General features: G+C 50.2%; 1 protein-coding gene across 2 annotated transcripts in view; it reads left to right on the forward strand.

The window, feature by feature from the left end:
- The window catches only part of LOC146175463 (cytochrome P450 2U1-like), a 32,289-nt gene that overhangs the window by 12,398 nt on the left and 5,088 nt on the right, over positions 1-14,803 (forward strand). For both annotated transcript variants that reach the window (XM_084581839.1, XM_084581840.1), the window contains exon 5: positions 2,752-3,018. In XM_084581839.1, the coding sequence (XP_084437965.1) occupies positions 2,752-3,018 (267 nt within the window). The remainder of the gene's footprint in view (positions 1-2,751; positions 3,019-14,803) is intronic.

A 14,803-nucleotide genomic window follows, 5' to 3' on the forward strand; every position in this document is an offset into this window, starting at 1 on the left:
CTGTGCGCATACTGCAGGCAACCAAAAACGACAATGGCAGCAGACAAGTGAGAATCAAGTGGTTCCCGGCGCACGCGGGCGAGGCGTCAGACCGCAACGCCAACCACAACGAGACGGCACACGCCGAGGGGCGCGCGCTAACGGACCGCGCCTCGGTCGACTGGCCGCTGTGGTTCAGCACCAAAGACCGAATGACGGACTACAACGAAATAACCAAGGTGCTCCGCCTAGCTCGCAGAACTCTTCCACCCCCTTGCTCGGGGCTCAGTCGAGAGCAAGCCGTTTTATTCAGACAGCTACAGACGGGCTCACTCCCCAGTCCGTTGCTGATGCATAGAATGTATCCCGAGACGCACCCGACAGACAAATGCAGAGTCTGCCGAACGGAGACTGCCGGCTTCGCACACATGCTGTGGAATTGTACCCAGTACCAGGAAGAAGCTAAGTCTGGGAGGATCCCGCCGCGACTGGAAGCAGCCGCAGGGAGCGACAATCAAGAGGAGCAACTCTGGGCCGTCCAGCAGGTCATCAAGGCGCTGGCCCGGCAGGGAACCAGCGAGCCGGCCACGGCGAGCGGGGACCCAGGCCGCGCGGCCGGTGCCCAGAGGACGACGTAGGCCCCGTCCGGAGCGCGCGCGCGCGAGCGCGCGTTCTACTGCAGGCCCCGAATAAACGTTTTACCAATCCAATCCAATGTCTTTCCTTCCACATCCCTTTCTACCCTCGGAAGCCATCCGAACACTGGCAGCAGTGATAGCTCAGCAGGAGCCAGTCGCCAGGCCTGTGCATTTTTCTTTTCTTTCTTCCGGACAACAACAGTAACTGGCAGCGTCCTTTTGCGGCCCCGAACTTTCTGATGATGCTATAGGTGTAGTGACTCACACGTATATCATAACCATCTTATCTGTAGTCGTAGCTAGCGGCTTCCCTGAACGATGTGTTTACTGAAGCAGGCAGCGCTAGTGGATCAAAAAGTTGCGAATGTTTACCACAAGCTTTCCCATCGTTTTGCAATCTAGTTGTTAAGCCAGGTACAATAATAGCCTGCGATCATAATATGCGAAAACATTCTTATAAGTGGCGTCATCAGAAAGTGCCACCACAAGAGCGTGTCACTCATTTTCCATCGAATGTACAGTGTCACCACAGCTTGTATAGTCAGAATAAAAATGATCGTGCCCTCTCCAGGACCGCAACCACCATTCTTCCGTGCGCCAACCGAGCGCTTTAACCACTACTCTACGCCGACTTGCTGCGAACGTGTGCATAATTCTCTTTTCTAGCGTAGGACGCTGGAGGGCGTTGAGGGAAATAAACAAATAAAAACAGAAAAACGGAAAATATTACAAATAATAAAAAATAAACAATTATGACGCTTCTAATGTCGCAACAAAAGCAACGATGCTTACGCTTTCAATTTCTCTGGTGCAGTTTCTGCAGTGCATGCTCTCTACTTATTTACTTGCTTTGAATTAAAGAAATCAAGATTAAGCTTGGTCGGTAAAAATTTGTCTTTTGAATATGAGCTCTGTTTTTTTATTGTTTGTTTGTTTTTTGTTTTTTGTTTTTCATCTGAATGCCTTTAGGGCTGACTGTTCGAAGTTTCTACGACATATACTTCGGCGGTGACGATCCATATCATGCCCAATTTCATGTGACAGCACAGAAAAAAAAAAAAAAATATGTTCTTCACCAGTTGTCGCTACTTTTGCCTTATATTTTTATTTTCGAGGCATTTTGGACCATTATTTAGATTAATTATCTGATAGTTTTAAATAGCTTCACCCCATCAATAAATGGTTCTGAAGAGCGTAATGTCGAGTACAATTCCCATGAAGCTGCACCACCGGTAAGTAGCCTGCAACAGCCTCGACTTCAGCGCCATGCCATTTAGAGATTGAAAGCAACCGCATAACAGATTGCGTCTCTACGAGTGGCACATTGATTGGCAGTTTTCAGATGCATTCTTCACCAGGAGCATTCAGTACACAAGCAGGCAGTACGTAGGAAGCATACACTAAAGTGTACTGTTCATGCACACGTGGTCACTGCTTCACACAGAGGCTCCTTTAGCAAAGAGAGCAGATTGTTTTCCTTGAATGCGGCGGACACACTTGTCGCTTTAGTCATAGACATTAAGCTCGCTTTCGGAGTCATCGTGGGCCCTGCTATGGACTAGTATGCCTCGTGACCTGGCTAGCATCTCAAGCCTCTCCGGGAGAGCGTCATCGCAGTTAGCCTGGTTACGTACTCAGAGGGACAAAGGCCGATTCTGTCGATTTCTCTAATTAATTCAGCGAAAAACGTAGCGTTAAGACACTAATCAGCCCTGCCCTAAAACCCATCACTCCAAATTTATTAATCTCATATCTCCGCCTCACTCTTCTCCATCGCATGTTAAATCTTCCTTCTGGTACTGCAGTCTATACCGCACCATAATACCGTGGGCACGTGCTGTCCGTAATACATATCAGGTCACGTGTCCATCGCAACTTGATTTTAGCTCACCAACATCGTCATACTAGCGCCCTGACTATATAGGACCCTGCTGGACCAAGGCCTTCCCCACACCGCTTCGATTAACACTGTTCTGGCCCACCTGCGGCCATCACAGCAGCTATAGGATATATTCTTTATTCGTGTTTGTTCCCACACCCTCGCGTCTTTCCCATCGTCTGAAGGGAATCGCTTTGTTTCTCCGTTCGCGGGCGAAAGCGGCTTATCCCTCGTGGACTGTGTTGGCTTGCGCAGTTCACCGGCTCAAGACCATCTGCTTGGACCTGCTGGTGTCGGGCACTGCGAGCAGCGTGGCCCAGCTGTGCTGGGCGCTCAAGCTGCTGGCACGCCACCCGCACTGCCAGCGCCGCTGCCAGGAGGAGATGGATGCCGTGTTGGGCTGCCCCGATCAGCTGGGCTCGGTCTTCACGAAGGACAACCTGCCCTTCACCGAGGCCTGCCTGCTGGAGTGCTCTCGTTTCGCCAGCGTGCACATGGTGGCAGCGCCCAGGAAGAACCTCGGTGAGTAGATAATTGTATGTTATAGCTTTATGCAGATTTGCTAGATTTCAACATGAAATCAGGACGAAAAACACTTATAGGCTGGACTTGAAATCGACTCTTTTCGGGTAACACATGGATTCCAAGAGAAGGAGTTTGTAGAGTCGCGTAGATAACGTGGTATCTGGCGGACAACAGGGTTAATTTAAATTGATGGAAGAACCCTTTGACCTTCGCCTCACGTACTAATCGCTGTTGGTAGTTAGGGATGATGGTGAAACATGGTATGGAGTCGTCACTCTGGGGGCACGAGTTCTCCGAGCAGTCAGGCGCACAGGGCGCTGTACTGTTCGGTGGTCTGTCCTCCAGAAGGAAACTGGGAAGCGGCACGTCACGTGATGATTTTGAAGACTGTAGACATTTCGTAAGAAACACTGAGCGCAGCACGGTACCACCGGAGAGCACATTACGCTGTGCTGAAGAGCATATGGACAGTCTCGGTGAACGGCGTTGTGCCAACACTGGCCTTCGGTGCAAGGAAGCAAAGCAATTCCATGGTGTCTAGCAGGGCCGGATTTCGTTGCTGCGAATACAATGCGGGCTTCTACCCTGAGCATCCTTTTTCTGTGATTCAAAGCCTGGTTTTATTTCTTCCTTAACGCCTGGGGCCAGAGCGAGCCACAGTGGTAAACTTCGGGCTGCGTTTTTTTTTTTTTTTCGCTATTTCAAGAGAGAGGGCTTTGCGCATTCAACGAGTGTTGGAATATACTTTGCAGCGTGAGCACCGGGTTTGCTGTGATCTCGCTATAATGAAAGGCTGCAATTGTTGTTTTGATCAAGGTTGAGAGGCAGTTTTCAAGAGAGTATAATCCCACCGAGAACGGGGAAGAAATTTTCCAGTCTGCCGTGTTACGCGAAACGTATATAGCTCGTTCGATCGACAACGGCCGTCGCTGTGTACCCCAGTTTTGGCTCGGCTGTTGTCGGCAGTTGGAAAAATTCGTAACGTGGCAAGAAAAATGGAAGCCTGTAGTTGATCGATGAGTGCTAGATAATGGACGGGAAGTGTGATAGGTGATTGACGGTTAATACTAAATCTGTAAGTGATTAATTATTTATTATTGAAAATAAGTAAAAATCAATAATTAAAAAATTTATAAGGAATAAAATAAACAGGAAATTAGATCTAAATAATGTCAAAGATTTAAAAAACTCCGAAAAAAACTAAAGAGTGCTGAGTCATTGCGTCGCAGTTCGTCGTAGCTAAAAATTGAAATCGGGGAGTAATCGTGTCATAGTTCGTCATATATATATATATAAAAAATGAGTGATTGGGCATTGTATCGTAGTCCATCGTCTTAAAAATGCGGAATCATTTTGACGTAGCTCGTGTTAGCTAAAATAGTAGATGAAGCAAACGAACGCACCCTGTCGCGTATGTACACTCATGATTCATAACCCGAAGTAGCGTTCTCCTAAGTTTTCTGTGCGCTAGAGCTGCTAGTGGTAATCTCCTTAGCGCAAGAAAATTAATCATTGCGTTATTAGAATAGTGCTTCTGAAATATTTGGGCTGCGCCGGGAGCATGTAAAGAACTGAGGAAAGTGGATACGCTTTCAAAATGCATTTCTATGAAGAAGGGGATTGGCTCCTGGGACGTGAACGGAGTAAATTCGCAGTTATTCACTTCTCAACTCTAGGTCGCAAAAGAGCGCAGTTCAGACGCAACCAGGGGCGGAGTGTTCACAACCACTGCTAGTTGTGATCACTCCACACCGGCCTCACAGCCACTGGTACCGCCTAATCTACAGATATCAGTTCTTCTCCTCGGGATAGGCTGAAAGCGAAAAGCGGCCGCGCGGATTCTTAACTTCTTCAGCGTGTTATTGCCGAAGAATATACCCTTCAGAACTCCGTAAAATTGAGTTACGTTACAGTTTTACTCAGTCGCTCACTCGATCGGAGTGTGGCAGCGGTTTCTTCCCACGCCGAGTTCACGAGGTATGTATGTATGTATGTATGTATGTATGTATGTATGTATGTATGTATGTATGTATGTATGTATGTATGTATGTATGTATGTATGTATGTATGTATGTATGTATGTATGTATGTATGTATGTATGTATGTGTGTGTGTGTGTGTATGTATGTATGTATGTGGTGGTGACGAGGGCGACGACACAAATGAAGGGTCGATGATTGCACTAAAGAAACTCTTTATTTGGGCTGACGTGCGCCCGCAAAAGAACTAAGCAACTCGGCGGCGGCGATAGAAACAAACGTGCTCGTCGATCGTCGAACAAAGAATGCCCGTCACACTCGGCAACGCTCAATTTAAAGGCTGCACAGAAGAATCTAGATAACGTCGCAAACAGCTACCAGCACGGGCTGGAACATTGTGGAAAGACAAGCGAGTGGCCGGAACCTTCGAGACAGATCTCGGTGCGTCTTGCGCTACAACAAAACTGATAAAGGTGTGACTCGCGGCATCGAGCAGTAACAAACAAAGATTACGGAACTGATACGCGGTCCAGAATCAGAGTGATAAGCCTGTATGCCGGCGGCTGTTAAAAAACAACAAATACTGTTTTGAAGGTTTCGCGGCATTACTCCCCCCCTTAAATTAACATCGCCTCGATGTTCCAAAACAAAGAAACTTAAACATAAACACTGCAAAGTTTAAACACCAAAGATTCTTTAACGCGCGTAATATGGCTTCAGTCGTACAACATGTACAATTTCTGGGCGTGCGCGTCGACGTTGTGATGCTGACGTTCCGTCGGGAATGACTTCATAGTCCAGTGGTCCGACGCGGCGAAGGATTTTGTATGGCCCAAAATATCGACGCAACAACTTTTCACTTAATCCGCGACGGCGAATTGGTGTCCAAACCCATACTTGGTCTCCTGGATTGTACTCTGCATGGCGTCGTCGTAAATTGTATCGTCGGCTGTCGGTGCGCTGTTGGTCTTTAATACGCAGCCGTGCGAGTCGTCGGGCTTCCTCTGCACGCTGCAGGTAGGCGGCGACGTCAAGGTTGTCTTCGCTGGTTACGTGCGGCAGCATTGCGTCGAGCGTCGTCGTGGGCTCCCTGCCGTACACAAGCTTAAACGGGGTCGCTCTGGTCGTCTCCTGGACTGCCGTGTTATACGCGAAGATCACGTACGGCAAGATGGCGTCCCAGGTCTTGTGTTCAGCGTCGACGTACATAGCGATCATGTCCGCGATCGTTTTATTCAGGCGCTCCGTAAGGCCATTGGTCTGGGGATGGTACGCAGTTGTTCGTCGATGGCTTGTGTGACTGTATTCCAGGATGGCTTGCGTCAACTCTGCCGTAAACGCCGTTCCCCTGTCCGTGATGAGCACTTCTGGGGCGCCGTGTCGCAAGAGAATTTGTTCGACAAAAAATTTGGCGACTTCTGCCGCGGTACCATTTGGTAGTGCTCTTGCTTCGGCGTAACGGGTAAGGTAGTCAGTGGCCACGATGATCCACTTGTTACCCATAGACGAAGATGGAAAGGGGCCGAGGAGATCCATCCCAATTTGTTGAAAGGGCAGGATTGGGGGCGGAATCGGGTTTAGTAGTCCTGCTGGTCTGTTCGGCGGCGTCTTGCGTCGTTGGCACTCACGACACGTCTTCACGTAGTGGGCAACTTCGGCAGGCAGTCGCGGCCAGTAATACTTCTCTTGGATTCGACGCAACGTGCGCGCAAATCCGAGGTGGCCTGCTGTGGGCTCATCGTGCAACGCCTGCAGAATTTCTTGCCGAAGGGTTTTAGGCACTACGAGAAGCTGCGCGGTCTTGTTGGGTGCGAAGTTCTTCTTCACGAGGAGGCCATTGCTTAACGTGAAGGATGATAAATGTCGCCTGAACACACCAGGAGGGGAAGCGGTCTTTCCTTCCAAGTAATCGGCTAGCGCTTTCAGCTCAGGGTCTGATCGCTGTTGTTCTGCGAAACTGCTGGCGCTTACCGGTCCCAAAAAGGCGTCGTCGTCATCGTCCTTCGGGGGAGCATCGACGGGAGCGCGGGATAAGCAGTCTGCGTCGGAATGCTTTCGGCCCGACTTATAGACTACAGTCATGTCAAATTCTTGAAGTCGTAGGCTCCATCTGGCAAGGCGGCCGGAAGGATCTTTCAAATTAGCCAGCCAGCAGAGCGCGTGATGGTCGCTTACCACCTTGAATGGTCGGCCGTATAGGTATGGACGAAACTTAGAAGTGGCCCAGATGATTGCAAGGCACTCCTTCTCGGTCGTCGAGTAATTGACTTCGGCTTTTGTGAGTGACCTGCTAGCGTAGGCGATTACTTTCTCCTGTCCGGCACTCTTCTGGACGAGAACGGCTCCTAGGCCCACACTGCTCGCGTCGGTGTGAATTTCGGTCTCGGCGTTTTCATCAAAGTGACCAAGTACGGGAGGGCATTGCAGGCGGCGCTTGAGTTCGTCGAAGGCTTCTCCTTGCGGCGCTTCCCATTTAAAAGGTACGTCAGCCTTTGTAAGCTGCGTCAACGGTTCGGCGATCCGCGAAAAGTTTCTGACAAATCGTCGATAATAAGCGCACAGCCCAAGGAATCGGCGCACAGCTTTCTTGTCGGCAGGCGGTAAGAATTGTGCGATTGCAGCTGTTTTCTCCGGGTCTGGGCGAATACCGTCCTTGCTAACGATGTGACCTAGGAACCGGGGTTCTTCGTAGGCGAAGTGACACTTCTCTGCTTTTAGCGTTAGTCCCGATGACTTGATGGCTTCCAACACTGTCTGTAGTCGTTTTAGGTGGTCTTCAAAGTTGGACGAGAAGACAACAACGTCGTCCAAATATACCAAACAAATTTGCCACTTCAGCCCTGCCAGGACTGTGTCCATTACTCGTTGAAACGTGGCTGGTGCGGAGCAGAGGCCAAATGGCATCACCTTGAACTCATAAAGGCCGTCCGGTGTGATGAATGCGGTCTTCTCGCGATCTCTTTCGTCGACCTCAATTTGCCAATATCCGCTCTTTAGGTCCATCGATGAGAAGTACCTTGCATTGCAAAGTCGGTCGAGAGTGTCGTCGATGCGGGGAAGCGGGTAGACATCCTTCTTCGTTATGCTATTCAAGCGGCGGTAATCAACGCAGAAGCGAAGTGTGCTGTCTTTCTTCTTGACCAAAACGACTGGCGCCGCCCAGGGGCTGTTCGATGGCTGGATTACGTCATCACGCAGCATTTCCTCAACTTGATCGCGAATGGCCTGCCGTTCTCGCGGCGATACACGATAAGGGCTTTGGCGCAGAGGTCGGTCGTGTTTGTCCGTTATAATTCGGTGCTTGGCCAGTGGTGTTTGTCGTACCTTCGATGATGACGAGAAGCACTCCCTGTAGTTTCGAAGAAGACTGCGAATCTGGTTTTTCCTGCTGTGGGTCAATACTGGATTGATGTCAAATGTGGGCTGACGGAATTGGTCCGGTGCGTCTTCCAGTGGTTGGTCGTGGAGGGTGAATACGTCTTTGAGGTCCGCTAATTCGTCGAGAAAAGCGATGGTCGTGCCCTTGTTGAGATGCCGGTATTCTTCAGTGAAGTTTGTTACCAGCACCTGAGCTTGTCCTTTCCGGAATTTCGCGATGCCTCTTGCGATGCCGATACCTCGTTCCAAGAGCAATTGGATATTTCCTTCGACGATGCCTTCAGCGGTTTCAATGTCTGTGCTACCTACGCTGACGGCGACGCTTGATCGGGGCGGCACGGTCAATTCTCCGTCGAGGACGTTTAGAGCGACGTGTTGCGTCGAAGTCGTTGTAGCAGGTATGGCTTTGTCTGCAGAGAGCTTGATGAGCTTGGATCGGAGGTCGATGATAGCCCTATTTTCATTTAGGAAGTCCATGCCTAAAATTACGTCGCGGGAGCACTGCTGCAAGACCACAAAGCTGGTGGGGTAAGTACGCCCATTTACGGTTATTCTTGCAGTACACCGTCGCGATGGAGTAATCAGGTTGCCACCTGCGGTGCGAATCAGCGGGCCATCCCAAGCGGTTGTAACTTTCCTGAGATGGGAGGCTAACGGTCCACTGATGACTGAATAGTCAGCTCCGGTGTCTACAAGGGCAGTGACTCGGCGACCGTCGATATCAACTTCAAGGTCACTTGTTCGCGTCCTCGCATTGCACGTGGGCCTTGGCGCCCGATCTCGGCTGCGTCGTTTCTTCAGGTCATGGCTGGGGCATACCGTTGTTACTTCACTGGGCGGCGGTGTCTGCTTACACTCTGGTCGTGTTGTCGTCGATGTCGTCGTGTGGAGCGGCGATGAAATGGTTGCGTCGTCGTTAGTGGTCGTCGGCGGCGGAGGATCTTCGTCTTTTCGCCGTTGAGCAACCTCACCTCCAAAGGTTGCTGCCTTTAGTTTCCCCTGCGCGAGCTTGGGGACCTTCCGCGCCTACTCTCATCATAGTTACGGCCTGGCGACGCAAAGCGAGCATTGTACGGCGATGGGGAGCGTGATAGACGCCTTGGCGACGAGTGCTCTCCGTTGCGCAGGAAGTCGTTGATTTCCTGTGGTCGCTCGCCAGGACGGGGACGTGGGGCGTCGACAGCGAAACCACGGAGGCCGATCCGCCTGTACGGGCAGTGGCGGAGGATGTGTCCTGCCTCACCACAATGGAAGCAGAGCGGTCGGTTGTTTGCTGTCCTCCAGGCATCGCACTTTCTGGGGCTTGTTGGTCGTTGGTAGGCTTGGCGGGCGGGAGCCAAGGGGCGGTTTTCAGGAACAGGCCGGTAGCGGCGAGGGCTCGGAAAGTCATCACGTCGGGGCGGAGGGCGACGTAATGCACCAGCGTAGTTCATCGCTGTTGCCTCTTGCGCTGGAACAGTCGCAGCCGTCGCTTGAGGAACGCCCAGCGCCTGCTGGACTTCTTCACGGACGACGTCCGCGAGCGTCGCCACCTGGGGTTGTTGCGATGATGGCAACATTCGGCGGAGCTCCTCTCGCACGATCTCCCGGATGAGGTCCCGAAGGTTCTCTCCGCTTGCAGATGCGCTGGGGTAGTGGGTGGAGCAGTCCGGGTGAAGTGGTCGCTCGTAGTGGCGCATCCGGGTGGCCAACGTCTTCTCGATAGTAGACGCCTCCGTTTCAAATTCGGCCACAGTTCTTGGCGGATTTGGCACAAGACCCGCAAAGAGCGACTCTTTAACGCCTCGCAATAAAAGCTTGACTTGCTCACTTTCGGTCATATTTGGGTCGGCGCGGCGAAAGAGGCGCTTCATCTCCTCAACATACGCCAGGACAGGCTCGTTAGGGAGTTGAATTCTTGATTGGAGGAGGGCCTGAGCTCTTTCTTTTCGGACGGAACTTGTAAAGGCCATCAAGAACTGTGCTTTGAATATCTCCCAATCCTTGAAAGAAGTCTCGTGATTTTCAAACCAAATTCGGGCATGTCCTTGAAGAACAAAGTAGACCTGCCTGAGTTTCGCAGCGTCGTTCCAGCCGTTGAAATCTGCCACACGGTCGAAAAGGTCCATCCAATCTCCCGCATCTTCATCCGGTAGTCCATGGAAGCAGGGGGGCTCACGGGGTTGGACGAAAACAACCGGTGCTGTAGGCTGGGCCATTGTCAGCGTCGATGTCTTCCGTGATCGAATGGGGTCAGGCAGCAGACCGTGTTCTGGTTGTAGGCCTTGGAGTCTGCAGCTGGCTCGGTGACCTGTAGGCTTGTTTTCCAGGGCGACAGGAATAAGGCTGGGGTCTTCGCTTGAAGGATCAAAGGCTGCACCTCCACCAGATGTCACGTAGTGGTGACGAGGGCGACGACACAAATGAAGGGTCGATGATTGCACTAAAGAAACTCTTTATTTGGGCTGACGTGCGCCCGCAAAAGAACTAAGCAACTCGGCGGCGGCGATAGAAACAAACGTGCTCGTCGATCGTCGAACAAAGAATGCCCGTCACACTCGGCAACGCTCAATTTAAAGGCTGCACATAAGAATCTAGATAACGTCGCAAACAGCTACCAGCACGGGCTGGAACATTGTGGAAAGACAAGCGAGTGGCCGGAACCTTCGAGACAGATCTCGGTGCGTCTTGCGCTACAACAAAACTGATAAAGGTGTGACTCGCGGCATCGAGCAGTAACAAACAAAGATTACGGAACTGATACGCGGTCCAGAATCAGAGTGATAAGCCTGTATGCCGGCGGCTGTTAAAAAACAACAAATACTGTTTTGAAGGTTTCGCGGCAGTATGTATGTATGTATGTATGTATGTATGTATGTATGTATGTATGTATGTATGTATGTATGTATGTATGTATGTATGTATGTATGTATGTATGTATGTATGTGTGTGTGTGTGTGTATAACTTTATTAGGGAGCCGGCAAACGACGGGTTAAAGCGTCGTGACGCTGGCCAAGCGTCTACCCGGGGTTAAGCCCTACTCTGCACTACCTCATTTGGCCCGTTTGTGGTGGGTTGTGAGGCTTGTGCTTTTCGAGCGCACCCCGGGCCTGCTGGACGGCCCATAATGGTTTTGCAAAGCGAAAAATCCAATTTGGGCTAACTCTCAATGCATGTCAGCTAGAAGTATACATCGAGCGCTCACTATCATATATGCTCATTGCAACGAGGCCGACGTTCATGCTAAATTTTCCACGCGTTAGCGCTCGAGTTAAGCGGGTTAAACAGGAACGTCCCACGAAGGTGCCAGCGGCCAACAAGGAAGTAAAGAGAGCGCCAAAGAAAGAGGGGCCTTGATAAATCGAAGGACGAGGTTAGCCGCGTCGAAACAGAGGGCAGTCTCCGTACGCGTTCTGAATTTTGTCACCGCAGTTTGAAGAAACATCACGCCGCGGATGGGTGTAGTACATCTGGTTATGCATAACAGAGCTTTAGAAGCAGGATAGATAAGGGCCAGACATCAGTTCTGCATAAGAAAAGAGGGGTTTTGAAGAGTAGTCGCATCGTGAAATAAGAAAAGCCCCCCCCCCCCCCTTTTTGTTTTCTATATTTAATAATGTAAACTACTGGCCGCGAAAAGAATAAAAAAAAAAGATTTTGTAATAGCAACGTATCATAATGTTATGCTAGATAAACTCCAAATTTATGAATACAATTACGCTGCTTTTTCAACACTTCGGGCTGGCATATATGTTCTTTGATTCCCACAAAATTAATAATGAAGAACTCAGAAACTCACGAGATGCTCATTGGGTGCCCCCAAGTAGTTCGGGCAGGACGGGTCGCGGTGGACCGCCGTCGCAACTTGATTTCTTCATTTTCATTTTTTTTGCGTGCTAATTTGAGCAGAGAACATCACTTTCGATCGCCGATAAGTTCGCTACTGATTAAGCTAGCTTCAACATTTTTGGCGAGGATTGATTGCTTGTGCAGTCTTCGTAGATAGCTTTTCATGGGCTCTAATATTGTGCTGCATGCTCACGGCACGTCGTTGCTTTGTGCGCCATAAGGCGAGAAGAAGCAGGCGAGGGAAAGAAACATGGCGCAGCGCGAAACGCTTATTGGTTCGAAACGCTCTCGACAGAAGGTGTCGTCATAAAGATCGAGGCTACTCTGGCTATCCTGGCCTGTCATTGCTCATGTCGCTCGACCGTGCTTAAGCCCCCCCCCCCCCCCCCCCCCCTTTCTTCCTTGCCCTGCTTTTCAACGCACCCTAAGTTACTTAATATTTATATTTCCTTCAACGTCAGTTGTTGTGGCCCGACCCTACCGAAAATATTCAAATGTTGATCTCAGGCATCTTTTATTAATCATTTCATATTATTCTTGGCCGGTTCCGTTTATTTTTCGTTATGTTTCACCCCGAGCATACGTGTGCTTCCGTCAAACTCTTGATTTCAAGTTTTACTGTTTCTGCCATCAGATTTCTGTAATGGATGGATTTAGGGGCATTGTTGTTTTGGGTTTCTGTAGTTTTGACGTGCTTTTGCAATAAAGATATCGGTGATTGCACGCACGCACGCACGCACACACGAACGCACGCACGCGCACGCGCGCGCACACACACACGCGCACACACGCACACACACACACACACACACACACACACACACACACACACACACACACACACACACACACACACACACACACACACACACACACACACACACACACACACACACACACACACACACACACACACACACACGCGCGCGCGCTCATGCACATAAATACATATACACACATATGAACAGATACTCGGAGAGGTGGGAGGGGTGGGGAAGTGATCATACAATCAAAGCAGCATATGTCCACGATGCCCATCGTCTCTTTCCCACAATTCAAGGAAGTGGACTGCTGGCGGCAAGCGACCCCGATTCTTGGAACGAGGTGAAAAATTAGTGTCTAAATTCACCACGGCGCCCCCGGCACATATACACGCAGCCCTTTGTGGAAGGCCTGATTATCCATTCCGCGGCTATCATCCCACGCTCAGCCAGCCTTCACCTCCTCCCTGAAGACCTTGGCCGCCAAGACAATGGCCGCCCTCGTTATTTTCTTTTTTGCTACCCGCATAAACCTGATTCGGTTTCCGCGTTTCAACTGCACTCTCTCTCTCTTTCGCTGTCTATCGGCTCAGGCATGCATAGTGACACATTGTTCCAGCACGTGCTTCTCCCAGAGGTAGCCTAAATACGCGGATATTCGACCTCTTTCGAGGAAGGTGTTCGCTGCGTAGCGATGCTTTGCGATATACGAAGGCGCGTGTTTGTATATGCACCAGCCAGCGACGCGGAAAGAGGCGCTTACCTTTCTTGCCAGCAGTTTCACGCTCGAAAGGGTGACCTTATGTACGCCTGCGATTGATAACAATGAGGCACGGTGATTGGCAGCGAGCTTTTGTATATGTTTTATAGATTAGTCCTCTGTGCCGATGATGCTGTTTCGCGGCATTTTTGTTCTTCGGCCAACGAGGTGTTGAGTAGCATCGGCTGTGTCGTTCGCTAAACTGAAAACGCGTTGTGTGTTGTTTTCAGCAAACAGATTTCTTTTTCCAGAAATCTGGGTTCAGAAGCCATTCTGAGGTTGCAAAACAACGCTCCAAAATGAATTTGCTTTGCGATCGGTGGGGGGATATCGATAGAGGATATCGAGATTTATTCCTGATTATAGTACTGTATTAGGGTGTACGTTTCGCCAGTACTAGTAGGCATGAGGCGCGAGCAGCGAGAAATAATGGTGAACGCTCAGGCTTCGCTGTAACAGTAGACGCGGAACGCCTTTAACACCGCCTTTTCGTTACGCGAATACTTTTTTATTGTTTGCTTAAGTTGGATTTCGGTGAAAAGAAGGCGCAGTATCTCACTCAGGGGGCTTAATGAACCAGACAAAATCAGGTCGTGTGGACCTGTCGGGCTGAAAACCAGCTGTCATCGAGCTAATTGACCGTATAGAGTCGGGTTAAGCCAGCCCGACTGCAGGGAGTAGGTCGACCCAACCCGCAGGGCGAGGGACACTCTTGCCTCCTTGCTGGTCGAACAACAGCAGGGGACGGGATCGTGAGCTTTTCGTCTGAGCATTCCTGAACGCAAACAGCATAGTTGGCGCCCAGAGCTACTACGCATCGGTGAAAAAATGGTGTTCATATCAACGTAAAGAGCGCGAAACACAAAACAAAGAGGAACAGGAGACGACACGAGCACTGTTGCCGTCTCCTGCTCATTTTCGTCTTGCGTTTCGCGCTGCTTTACGGTGATTCCATTTCAACCCGTCCAGTTTTCTGTTCTCATGAACTTAATGACACGGTCACGTGATTTCGTTTCCATTTCTGCTGCGCTCCTTCGTTGATAAAAGAAATCACATAATTATGTTTTTATCTGGC

This window comes from Amblyomma maculatum, chromosome 10, assembly GCF_055883805.1.
Source record: "Amblyomma maculatum isolate TAMU_Amacu chromosome 10, ASM5588380v1, whole genome shotgun sequence".
Classification (NCBI taxonomy): domain Eukaryota; kingdom Metazoa; phylum Arthropoda; class Arachnida; order Ixodida; family Ixodidae; genus Amblyomma; species Amblyomma maculatum.